Source organism: Pyrus communis, chromosome 6 (genome assembly GCF_963583255.1).
Source record: "Pyrus communis chromosome 6, drPyrComm1.1, whole genome shotgun sequence".
NCBI lineage: Eukaryota > Viridiplantae > Streptophyta > Magnoliopsida > Rosales > Rosaceae > Pyrus > Pyrus communis.
The window spans coordinates 21091491-21104362 of record NC_084808.1 but is presented as its reverse complement, the minus strand read 5'-3'; the positions used below and the strand labels follow the sequence as shown (position 1 = coordinate 21104362).

Here is a 12872-nt window from a genome sequence, read left to right as displayed (position 1 = left end):
TATGAGAATCTTAAGAATCTGTTAATTGTGTTCGTTCATCGTATACTGTGTGATCAGTTTTTATTAAATACTTTTTGTTTTTAATTTTAAATAAAAATATTTAAAATAATTTATGACTGCACAATATACGATGAACGAATATGATTGACGGATCTTAGAATTCTCACAAGAAGGGACCGGGTTCGACCTGCAGAGTCACATTTTTGTATACTTTTCAGCAGATGTGACATTTGGCATGCTGTTTGATGATCATTGGCCGGTGTGGATTGCACCAGAAGAAGATTGGCCAATCAAAAATATCCATAGGGCAAGAACTTTGCCAACACAAGCGATTCTTGTTGGGACACGTATACAGAAGAAACTCGAGTGCGTTACCCTAGCTAAAAGTTTGTTGGAACTTTCGTGGATAAATACGAATATGTCGGACCAAATGATAAAAATATCGTCAAGGTTTTGGTTTTGATTGATGGGGAGGTTTTCAAGTTTTGGACCAATCATACTTGCTATCTAGATACCTCACGAGATATAAACTTCTACGTTACGGATGTTTGTAGATTTTATTTGGTTTCTCTCCTTGCGTAATTGGTTGAACTCTACTCGTAACACAGGATTTGTTTTGAAATGTTATTAAAATGATCAAAACGCTTTCAGTGAATATGTTTTTAAAATAAATTTTTATTAAAAATCCAAGTAAATCTTAAAAAAAAAAATATTTAAGTGATTATTGGAAGAAGCATACATTTAGTGATTCTTCTAAAAAACACTTAAAATGGTTTGGAACTCAAGAATCAAAATCAATTTCATCAAAAACGTTTTTAGTCATTTTAAAAGCAATTTAAAATGAGTTCTATAGAAGTTATTGTTAAAATTTGGACTTATTATAACAAAACAAAGAATAAAAATTATACAAGCGAGTCTTATCTGAATTTTGCTATTGAGAGGGTTTGAAAATAACATTCAGCTTGCTCTTCAAATTCGAATTCAGATTTTTTTTTTTTTTCCTTTTTCTGTTCTCAATGAGATAGTGGTATTTATTTTATTTTTTGAGATGGACATAGTGGTATTTAAAGAAATCAAATTTGCAATTTATTTTACTTTATATTGGTATTAAGGGATATTAAACCAAAACAACTTTGTTTTAAAGTCGTATGTTCCAGAAAGCACCCAAGGGAATTTAATTGTATAAATTCGTACTTTTATGATCTACATAACAATTGGCATGCAGCATATCCACAAATTAAAAAAAAAAAAAAAAAAAAAAAAAAAAAAGGGAAAAGACCTCCACCTTGTAAATATGGACGCCAAAGAAGAAAGATGTCAGAATCTTTGATGGGTAGGCTGAGATAGTTGATTAACTATCTGGCTAATCTGCTTTTGACTTTTTGTTAGATAATAAAATTAATAATTAACAAATTTAAAAGAAAAGTAATAAAAGTAGAGGAAAGAGGACTTGCGAGTTAAGTTACTCTGAGTAGTGTTGGTCTTAGAGCTGGTTTAGTATTGTTGTGCTTAAAAAAATAAAAACGTATGGTATGCTATAAGAATAAATAGTTGTAAAATAAAGAAGTTGAGTATGTGATCCAATGTCGGATCTCCATAACTTAGACAAGTCAGACCTCAGTGACCCCATTTGGAGTCACAAACTTTACAGGTTTGTCGCATGCAAAGCTCAAATTTCAATTTCCTTGTTCTTCCTTTCTATAAAACCTTCAATCTCTCTATGTTCCTATGTTGACTTTTAAGGTAATTGAAGGTCGCCAACCTTCAATCTGAAGAACTACAACGAGAAAGGGGTAAAGTAAAGGAGACGCGAGGATTGGTTGTGGAGGTTGATGTTCCTTACAGAGAAATTATTTTGAGAATTTTATTACATGAATACTATTCATCCGTGTTTAAAAAAATAAAAAAAACTGATTTTGAGAAGCAACTCAAGCTTTTTTCTGATTATTTTGGCATAGGATTTTGAAAAGAAAAAAAAAACCGAATTTTTTTTTACCAAACACATGATTTTTAACACAACTTTTAAAAAAATTAATCAATCTCAAACCACTGCTTAAACAACAAATTTTCCAAACTAAAATAATAACATCCCTTTCATATGATTTCCTAATACATATAGATATATTGACTTTACATTTCAGAAATTCTCCCCGGTCCCGATCTATTTGAAAATAGTTATAATTCATTTATCATGTTTACACGTACATAAGAGCTTATGCCCGAAGGAAGCTGCATATTATACCATATTTTACTAAATAGATATCCGTGTTATGATCCAAGTAAGTCTTGAAAAAAAAAAAAAAAAAATATATATATATATATATATATATATATATATATATATATATATATATATATATAAGATTTGTCCTTGTTGTATCTAAAAAATCTTGTTTTTTTTAACATAAAAAGATAACGAAGCCATTGCAATTGCCGGAAATACTAAGCCCACTAAAGGCACAAAAATGGAGGGGAGACTGTTGAGAGTTATCATAGAATGGGTACCTCGATTTAATATTTGTATCTGTTATTTATTGTTTTATATTTGAACCTTATATTGTTATAAAGATATCTTATAATTCATATATAATTGTTATATTATACTAAGTATACCTAAGTGAGTATATATATACTTAATAGGGATAGGGAGTCTATAAGTATATGTTTTAAGAAATATATATTAATTTAAGAAATATATATTAATTAATAAAATACAATAAAATATATAAATAAATGGACCTATTCATCTTTCTACATGTTTCTACATGAAATATATATATACGATAATCCATCCTTTTTATATTCGTATTAGTAGTTATTTTCTTGTCTTATAAATTTCATAATTTAATAAAATTTTAAGGTATTTCCTAAAAACTCCCAAAGAATTCGTTATAATACGATCCAACAAACAGGATTCTTAGTGGGGGATTATTTTCGGGAGATATAGAAAGATGCATGACCTTGTTAACTAATTCCACAGAAGAAAGCGAAAGATCAAAGCTCCAATAGAAAAATATTGGAAGGGAAAAATACTTCGAAGATGAACCTGTTCCCATTCAATAGTCAAGAATTCTTGACGGATTGTTTCGCTCCTGTATCTTCCGAAAGGAAAAAAGATATCTGAGAGCTGTTTCCTGGATCCGAAAGAGAGTACTTGGGTTCTCCCAATAACTAAAAAGTGTATCATGCTTGAATCTAACTGGAGTTCGCGGTGGTGGAGGAACTGGATCGGAAAAAAGAGGGCTTCTAGTTGTAAGATATCTAATGAAACCGTCGCTGGAATTGAGATCTCATTCAAAGAGAAAGAGAATGTATATTCTTCCTCCAATTTTTCATTGAGAGGGAAAGGATTAAATCCTTTTAAGAAATAAAGTTTTTGGTCGGAATGAAATATTAATCAAACCGAAAGACCCCTTAACTATATAAAGAATTATAGAACGAAGCACACTTTTACCACTAAACTATACCCGCTACAATCCGATTATTGTATATAAATGAACCTTTTGTCGAACAAGAAAATGGGTCGTAATAAAAATTTAAAAGAGTAAAAAGAAAGGATAGGATCATAAAATAATCATGAAAATTAGAGCGTTTACGTGTTGTATCAGAGAACCCAATGAGATTCGGAAAAGAGAATTCATTAAATTTCAATAACTAAAACTAAATAACAAGTGTTTTTTTGCCGGAGGTTTTTGACCTAGACGTCTCGACAAAACTAATTAAGCCATAACATACATGAAAATGTATCGTGCAAGATGATTACATACACCTAGTTCGACCCCTCCCCCCCTTCTTTTTTTTCTCCGCTAACCAATCTTTTTTTTATAAATCTCGTTTTTTGTAAATCCTTAATCTTACATTTTTATTATCCCACAAGGGTAGGTACAATCAATTTAAATGGAAGAATTTGTTAGGCCAAATCATTACATAGAAATATCAGTATTTGATTGATCTAAATTCATGTAATTTAGTATTTATTCAATTTACCGTATGATTTGATTTCTCGTACACTGCCCCTTCTTTTGACTTTTGAATGGGTTTCGAATAGAAAAATCATTTATTAATCTGTAACCCGACCTAGTTTAATCCATGGAACTCAACTCGGTTATCTTATCCCTTCCTATTCTTAATAACAGTACGAACCATGAATTGTCTTCTGACTCATCAATCAGATAGATGAATTTTAGAATTGTTCAAGAAACAAGTGATCCCTTTTCTCCATACCGCTAAATCCTGGACATATTCTTCTCGTTTCATCAACTAATCTTAGTCTTGAATCCCGTTGAAGAGGGAAAATTTATAAATATTTTTATGTATTCTTCAAATTTCTATGTGTATTAAACTACTACAATATCATAAGTATCATATATTTTATTACTTTCTACTATTTTATTACTTTCTACTTTACTCTTTTATTTTCTTTTAATAAATTTCCTATTATTAAATTAATATATTGTATTGAATTAAATACATATTAGTTAATTAAATATTAAACAATATGAGACTCGAAATGAAAGTACCCTACTCGCACACATTCCCCATTACGTTGTCGGAACAAAAATATTGCATGTATCAATATGGATGGAAATATTTAGGACATGAAATAGCGATTTGCTAGATATATAAATAGATATATAAGATATAACTAATAAAATGGATCTTGTGTTCTGGAATTGGAATCAAAGAAAGATGTTTAAAATGGCTCGTATGTTGTGACTTGGAATAAATGTTTCTCCGTAAAGGAAGGGAATAGTAATTTATTCATTCCTAATTTATTCCTATAGAACGTCTAAGAATAAAAAGATTAAATCGGATATATCGATAAATTTCCGCGTAGTCCAAAGAAAAAAATTGCTGACCCAAGCCACAAACTCTAAATCCAACAAGGCAACAACTAACCAAAACGAACTCTCGTACGCAACCTTTTGGCTATACGGTTGGAAAGGAGGAGCTTTAATAAAGTTGCTTAGTCACTCCGCTTCTTTAACTAAAAAAATTAGTAACCTAATTATTGAAAAGAAAGTACAATTAAAACAAAAACGTTTAACATAAAATACTGCATTTTAACGCTACGTGCATCCTTGTGTGAAACGAGGGAGGAATTTCGGCTTTCGTTTTCTTCATGATTAAAAAATAATGGCTTCCTCCTAATTTAATAATCATAATTTGTTGTAAATTTCAATGCTTCATTATTTGAAATCACGATAAGGTGCTCAGTGATTGGGGTTGAATTCCATATTTGTATTCTATACAATATTTTTTGTGTTCAATTTCTGGCGTTGATGACTCACATGATGGTCGTCAAAAAAAGTGAAATATTTTTGTGAATCTTCCCGACTCCTAGAAAGGTGGACTGCAATGACGAAGCTTTTTTTTTTTTTAAGAAAAAAGAACTTCATTATTTGCGTTGTACATCATGGTTCACGTGATTTAAAGCGAAACATAACAAATTTATGCAATGATCTTGCTTATGGCTATATAAAGTAAATATATTACATATGATTTGTGAGATTTCAGTCATTTGCAAACTTACGCACGTGGTTAACAGACGTTTTAATAATATCCTTGTGGTTAGTTTCGTTGTCAAATTCAGTCCACATCAAATTTTCTAACCTACTTCCCATCAATTCGGAATAATGCATGTGTTTGTGACATGGGTAAAATGCAATGCATCTTTATGTGTCAAATGAGTTTTGATGACTTAAGATCATCTCCATAAGATATCGTAAATTGTACAAATCAACAATAACAGTGAAAGAAGACAACAATATTGATTCCCAACCGAAAAACCATCTATAATGCGACATGATATGGATTGACATTCCTAACCCTTATTGCAAAATTGATAGTAGGTTCATTTTATTTTTTTCAAGTGATTATATGCATTTTATTATTTTTTTTAATTTTAAAACATTTATTATAATTATTTATAATAAATGTTTTATAATAGTTGTTTAATTTGACATATTGGATTGAAAAAAAAAAACTTTAAAAGGTGTCAAGTGCCATATAGGCTATCAAATTTAAAATTTGACGTCTCTTTTGAAGATAATTTTAAATGACTATTCGTGACTCACATGTAGACGAAATAGGATAGAATGAAAATATCAAGTTGGGCCAAGAATGATAACAAACTTAATCATAAGGTATTATTACGATTTTATTCACCACGTGACTAATATTGACACATGAACTACTCCATTTGGATAATTTATGCAATTATTGTATTTCGAACATTAACACAAGAGAGTACTCTAATTTTCATTCAAATTCAAATTTTCTCTGTAGTTTTTTATTTAGGAAAACTAATAAAAATGGTTTGAAAACTTTAAGTTTTAATAATAAGGACAAAATAAAGGGTAAAGTGAATAGTACCAATGTTGACTTTTTATTGTAAAACTATGATTTTTCGTTAAAATGAACAGTATTACACGCTTTTCGTTAAAACTCTATTTTTATTTTGTTTTCACAAGTCATACAGTAGGCAAGTGGATTCAAACTCGTAACACATTAACCTACAGAGTTCGTTTTTTCGTAATTAAATATAATTAAAAGTAAATTACTGTTACCGAGTAGTAGGTGGCGTCAAAGTGGAGGCGGCAGCGGGAAGCAATCCCATGTCGGCACACTGTTTAGCTGTCACTCCGTATAAGGTAAGCGAAGCACGGAATTCCAATTCCCGAGTCCGAATTGGAAACAAACGGCCACAAAGGACACCTACAAATGGTAAAACCGTCAAAAAACCATTCAACCGCCTTCGGGTTGCCTCCAACAATTTACCCGCCAGGATTCACGAGTCAAACACGCTTCCTCATACAAAAACACCCCGAACCCGGTCCGCCACGCACACGTCCCGTCCTTGACAACGGTGTTACCGGTTCATCCGGTCCTTTACTCATTACCGGACTTGGATCCCCGATACGAATATAAAGCCGACTCTCTCTCACGTTCCTCTTCACATTTACACACAACAACAAAATTCAGATAAAATCCGAGATCGATCGAGAATTGGAAACCCCAAAGCCGAAATAAAAACCTAATTTGCTATCCCTCTTCTTCTTCACTGAAAAAATCCCTAATTTGGTAATTTTTTGGACGGTACGACGGCGTTTAAGGATGATTGTGAGCCCGGAATCGGTATGTTCTATAGCTCTGTTCCACGTCGTATGAAGAATTAGTGAATTATTTTCTGCGTTAAGGGTTTTTGTAATTGGGTTTTCTATGAGGGATTTGTTCGATTGTTCTGTTTTTTAATTATTTTTTGTGTGGGATTTGTTCGATTGTTTTGTTTTTTTTTTTTTTGGGTTCTTCTGCTCTAGATTAGTTGTGTTTTGGGAATTCTATGAACATAGTCGACATGGGTTCTTGAATTTTTGTGGGTTCAGTTAGGGTCTACTGAATTAACTGCTTCCGAGGTTCTTTCTTTTCCTTTATTTTTTATTTTTAGATTTGATGGTGTTTTTCATTAGCCTGGAATACCTTTTCCTCATGAACTCTGGCGAATTTTTTTACCGAATAAGTTCCAATTCCTTGGTGGTTTAGCTTTACAGTAAATTCCAAGTGAACCTTTTGATTTGGTTGAATTTTTAATGGAATTGATCAGAATTGTGTACTTGATGGATTGTTTGTAGAATTTCGAGTCTGTATGAGCCCGATTAGATCAGGTGCGAATTTATATACTGGGGTTTGGAAACTGATTTTCTTATATGGTTTTCTCTATGCTGGAATTTCTTTAATGGGTTACTCATTCGGTGATCGAGGTTTTTCTTTTATAACATTTGATTTGCTGCTTAATTTTTGGGAAATTCTGACTGAGGCAATCAACAGCTTAATTAAAAATGAATTGTAATGAAAGAATTAGAGGAAAAAAATGAGCCTTTACTCTTGTAGCGCTCTTAGACGAAATTTTTGGGTGAAATCTTGTATCATTGATAATACACCGGTCAGTTCTGTAATTTTGGTGATTTCTTCATTCATACTTTTTATGCTTGTTGGATTTCCAGTTTCTTTGTGTGCATACCAAAATCTATATCCAGGATTATGTTCTTTTGAGATGCATGGAACATGTTTACTCACCTACTTGGTTTCTGTTTTACCAGGTTCTGAGTTGCACAGAGACGATTAATAATGCTGGAATGGAGTCTTCTGCAGTCAACTTTGTGCCGAACATTCATTCAGGAAGCCATAGTGACATTGGACCAAGGGATTCCATGGATGACGAGCACATTCGGATTGATGATCTGTCTGCCCATGTTGGGGCTCTCTTCAAGTGTCCCTTTCCAAGTGCATTTTATGCGGTGTTTGATGGTCACGGAGGGCCTGAGGCAGCTGCTTATATGAAGAGGCATGCCATGAGACTATTCTTTGAAGATGCTGATTTACCGCAGAGAACGGATATGGATGCTGTTTTTTTCAGAGAGTTGGAGAATTCCCACAGGAAGGCATTTCTACAGGCAGATCAAGCCTTGTCTGAGGAACACAGTGTGAGAAGTTCGTGTGGAACAACAGCATTGACTGCTCTTATACTTGGAAGGCATTTGTTGGTTGCAAATGCTGGTGACTGTCGAGCGGTTCTTTGCAAGAAAGGAACAGCAGTTGACATGTCTCGGGATCATAAACCTAGTTACTTGCCGGAACGCATGCGAGTTGAGCAGTTGGGTGGTTTCTTTGATGATGAGTATGAGTGTCTTAATGATTCTATCAGAGTCACCCGAGCCCTTGGAGATTGGGGCTTGAAGTTACCATTAGGTTCCTTGTCGCCTCTAATTGCGGAGCCTGATGTTCAGCAGGTTATGTTAACAGAAGATGATGAGTTTTTGATCATTGGTTGTGATGGGATCTGGGATGTCATGTCAAGCGAATATGCTGTGAAGCTGGTTCGGCTTGGGCTGAGGAGGCACGATGACCCCCAACAGTGTGCGAAAGAACTTGTCGAGGAAGCACTGCGCTTGAACACATCAGACAACCTCACGGTTATTGTCGTGCGCCTCTCTTCACCGGAACGTGTTGAGTTCCCTCGCCAGCGCCCGAGGTTGGGGACCTGCAGGCTCTCGGAGGAAGCACTCAGCCGGCTGAGAAGCTTGTTAGAAGGCAAGTTAATGTAAATAGCAGTCGATTCCTATTCGCTGAGTCCAAATGGGAGATGCATTTTTATATGTTTGTGGCTGCTTCAGATTAGGTTTAGAACAAAGCACCCGGCAGTTTGGCTAGGATAGATTTACGACTTGATTGTGTTGTTGAGGTTGTGGAATGTAGCGGTCAATCGGTATTTACATTTGAGCTCAGTGTTGTTTTAAATGAATTGGGTTAAACTGATTCATTTATTTACATTAATCTTAATTATCTGATTATTTTAAATAATTGTTGTTTCGAGTGAACTTTCTCTTAATCCAAACTAGCTATGTAATTTATTTTTTGTTGTTGAGACTAAACGATTCATGTTGGTCGTATATCACCTAATTAGTATCTCTGATCGCATGACACAGATTAGAGTGCACATATAACCAATTGGATGTATGGTCTTTTACTAATATCTTTCGTCACGGGACACAAATGCTAATAAGCTGTTGTGTATATCGGAACGGATGAGATGTATACCTCGATTACATGTTAGAATTTCTCTCCTGGTGATGAATTTGGCTTGGATGTTGTTTTAATCGGCACAAGACAAATAACCTCATCATGTTTGGGGGCAATTGCCCCTCCACCAAACATCCAAATTGGTGATATGCTAAGAGTGTGTGAGGCTCTACCATTTTCTCCATTTCGCTTTTTTTTCTTCTATTTTTGTTACATAAAAAGATAAAATACGAACGAAAAAATAATAAATAAATAAATCGTTGAAATTAATTTTCTCAGATTATGATAGTAAATTATTGATCTAGTTGCCACCGCATGATTGTTCATCCTATTTATTTAATAAATTCCCAAAAAAAATAAGGGAGAAACAATTGGTAGTCAAAATAAGGTAAGCGTAGAACAAGCGCACCAACATCACGTATCAAACGGCCACGATTCCATCTCATTTCTAAATCACAACTATATTACAACGTGGCAGCCACCTTTTGGAAGACCACGGATTATATCTGTAAAAAAGAATATAATCAATTTTAATAATAGCAGAAAATAATTGTGAAAAAAGCGGCTCATTGGCCAGCGGTCGCATTTGAAGGCCTTTTACCAAGCGGCAGAAGCGCAAAGCGAAAGAGAGACGAAATAGTGAGAGGTTTAACATATCGAAGTTTCAAAAGGGCAATGGCGATGGCGATGGCGAGCTTGGCGCGGCGGAAGGCCTACCTTCTCTCTAGAAACTTGTCCAACACGTCATCGGAGGCCGTCAGGTACTCCTCCCTCACCTCCTTCTCCAGGGGCTTCGCCTCCGCCGGATCTGACGACAACGACGTCGTCGTCGTTGGCGGCGGTCCCGGCGGTTACGTTGCGGCAATCAAGGCCGCGCAGCTCGGCCTTAAGACCACCTGCATCGAGAAGCGCGGTGCTCTTGGCGGCACCTGCCTCAACGTCGGGTGCATACCCTCCAAGGTCTCTCTTTTTTTAACTCTTGCTTGCTCCTGCAGTTCCGTACTTGCCTGCTAGGGTTCTTAACTTTCTGGATTTTTATTTTTATTTTATTTTCGTGATTGTGTTTGTTTTTACTGCTTGTCAGCTCTAATTGTTGATCATTGGAATTATTTAATTGAATCCCAGTTGATTGATTTCGATTTCATGTTTGATAATATTTATTTCGATTGGAGTTTAATTAATTTTGAAAATTTAATGGATTTATTCAGTCGAATTGTGGAAATTTATATCATATTGCTATTGGGCTCCCTCAGAAATTTATAAAAGAAAAAGAAAAAAAAATTCTAATCTTGAGTAGCATGGCATTAATCATCCACTAAATAAGCAAAGAGCATTTCCAAGTTAAAGTTTTCTAATGTTGTGTGAATTACGTATTCTCGTTTCGGGTTGTTTTCAGTGTAATTTAGGGGTGTTTCTTCTCGTTGAATTTAGATTGGTATGTGGAATTTATCTCTAATATCGTCTGCTTTTGTGTCCAGGCGCTTCTTCATTCCTCTCACATGTACTACGAAGCTAAGCATGCGTTTTCGCACCACGGAGTGAAGTTCTCCGATGTCGAAATAGATTTACCTGCCATGATGTCCCAGAAAGACAAAGCTGTTTCTAATCTTACACGAGGAATTGAAGGGCTGTTCAAGAAGAACAAGGTCACTTATGTTAAAGGTTATGGAAAGTTCATCTCCCCGTCTGAAATTTCAGTGGACACCATTGATGGCGAGAATACAGTTGTGAAGGGAAAGAATATCATAATTGCCACCGGTTCTGATGTCAAGTCTTTACCCGGAATTACCATTGATGAGAAGAAGATAGTGTCATCCACAGGAGCTCTGGCTTTGCAGGAAATCCCAAAGAAACTTGTGGTGGTTGGAGCAGGATATATCGGCCTAGAGATGGGCTCGGTGTGGGGCAGACTTGGTTCTGAGGTAACTGTTGTTGAGTTTGGTCCTGATATCGTCCCATCAATGGACTCGGAAATCCGCAAGCAATTTCAGCGTTCCCTTGAGAAGCAAGGGATGAAGTTCATGCTCAAAACAAAGGTGGTTGGAGTTGATACCTCTGGAGATGGTGTGAAGTTGACCCTTGAACCAGCATCTGGTGGCGACCAGACTTCCTTTGAAGCTGATGTCGTTCTTGTATCTGCTGGTAGGGTTCCATTCACTTCCGGGCTTGATTTGGACAAGATAGGAGTTGAAATGGACAAGGGAGGGAGAATTTTAGTGAATGAGAGGTTTTCTACAAATGTCTCGGGTGTTCATGCAATCGGAGATGTTATTCCTGGACCTATGTTGGCTCATAAGGCAGAAGAGGATGGGGTTGCATGCGTGGAGTTCCTAGCTGGTAAGGTTGGCCATGTGGACTATGACAAGGTCCCTGGGGTCGTCTACACGCACCCTGAGGTCGCGTCTGTTGGAAAGACTGAGGAACAAGTGAAGGCCTCTGGTGTTGCGTACCGAGTTGGAAAGTTCCCTTTCATGGCAAACAGCAGAGCCAAGGCAATAGACAATGCTGAAGGACTCGTCAAGATATTGGCCGAGAAGGAAACAGATAAGATATTGGGAGTTCATATCATGGCATCCAATGCTGGAGAGCTCATTCACGAGGCAGCCATAGCCTTGCAGTATGATGCATCGAGCGAGGACATTGCACGAGTTTGCCATGCACATCCGACCATGAGCGAGGCGTTGAAGGAAGCTGCCATGGCTACTTATGACAAGCCCATTCACATCTAGAAAAAAATCATTACTTCCATTCATCTTTGTTTTCAATTTTTGTTTTTAAGAATTTTGGAATGACTTGGTATGAACTTTCCACTTAGTTGTTTTAGCCTTCATTCAAGGTTAGCAGATAAAAGTGTTTTGAGTACTTTTTTACCGTTCTCATTGGCTGTGTCAAGGGAATAAGTCTGTATGCTTTCTCAACTCACTGTGAATAACAACATATGGAAGGCTATGTTGAGCAAATGGATTGTTACCCATTTTGCGCAGTTTTACTGCCTAGTAATTACTTTTTCTTGGATGATATTACACGGGGTTAAGTAGGGCGACGGATCTGTTCTTATCGTGTCTTAATGATCGACAACTGATTAGGATAGGTCGGGGCTTGACACACGTTGTAAGGGAAAGCGAGATAATAATGAGTCAAGATTAGGATAGATTAGGGTTCAGTTCAAACGACGGGGATGGGGATTAAAACTTAGGTTTAGAGAGGGAGCTTCGCTATCTTAGGCAACTTGGCTGCGCCATGTTTGTTGCGATCGTCAACTGATTTATATGTCTTGTCTTAATTTTTGGTTT

General features: G+C 35.6%; 2 protein-coding genes across 2 annotated transcripts; both read left to right on the top strand.

Annotated features, from left to right (window-relative positions):
• The first annotated feature begins 6950 nt into the window (after positions 1-6950).
• On the top strand, positions 6951-9360 carry LOC137736835 (probable protein phosphatase 2C 47). The gene is made up of 2 exons (XM_068476118.1): positions 6951-7137; positions 8100-9360. The coding sequence occupies exons 1-2, from the start codon at positions 7117-7119 to the stop codon at positions 9102-9104; spliced, it is 1026 nt and encodes a 341-aa protein (XP_068332219.1). The 5' UTR covers positions 6951-7116; the 3' UTR covers positions 9105-9360.
• Positions 9361-10137: 777 nt separating this feature from the next.
• Positions 10138-12570, top strand: LOC137736763 (dihydrolipoyl dehydrogenase, mitochondrial-like). Its single transcript, XM_068476021.1, has 2 exons — positions 10138-10539; positions 11058-12570. Exons 1-2 carry the CDS (start codon positions 10255-10257, stop codon positions 12306-12308), a joined length of 1536 nt encoding a protein of 511 aa, XP_068332122.1. The 5' UTR covers positions 10138-10254; the 3' UTR covers positions 12309-12570.
• The last annotated feature ends 302 nt before the right edge of the window (positions 12571-12872 follow it).

Coding starts and splice junctions, on each gene's coding strand:
- LOC137736835 (XM_068476118.1), top strand. CDS start 7,117: ATGATTGTGAGCCCGGAATCG. Junction 7,138..8,099: donor TGATTGTGAGCCCGGAATCG/GTATGTTCTATA, acceptor CTGTTTTACCAG/GTTCTGAGTTGCACAGAGAC.
- LOC137736763 (XM_068476021.1), top strand. CDS start 10,255: ATGGCGATGGCGATGGCGAGCTTGGCGCGGCGGAAGGCCTACCTTCTC. Junction 10,540..11,057: donor TCGGGTGCATACCCTCCAAG/GTCTCTCTTTTT, acceptor TTTTGTGTCCAG/GCGCTTCTTCATTCCTCTCA.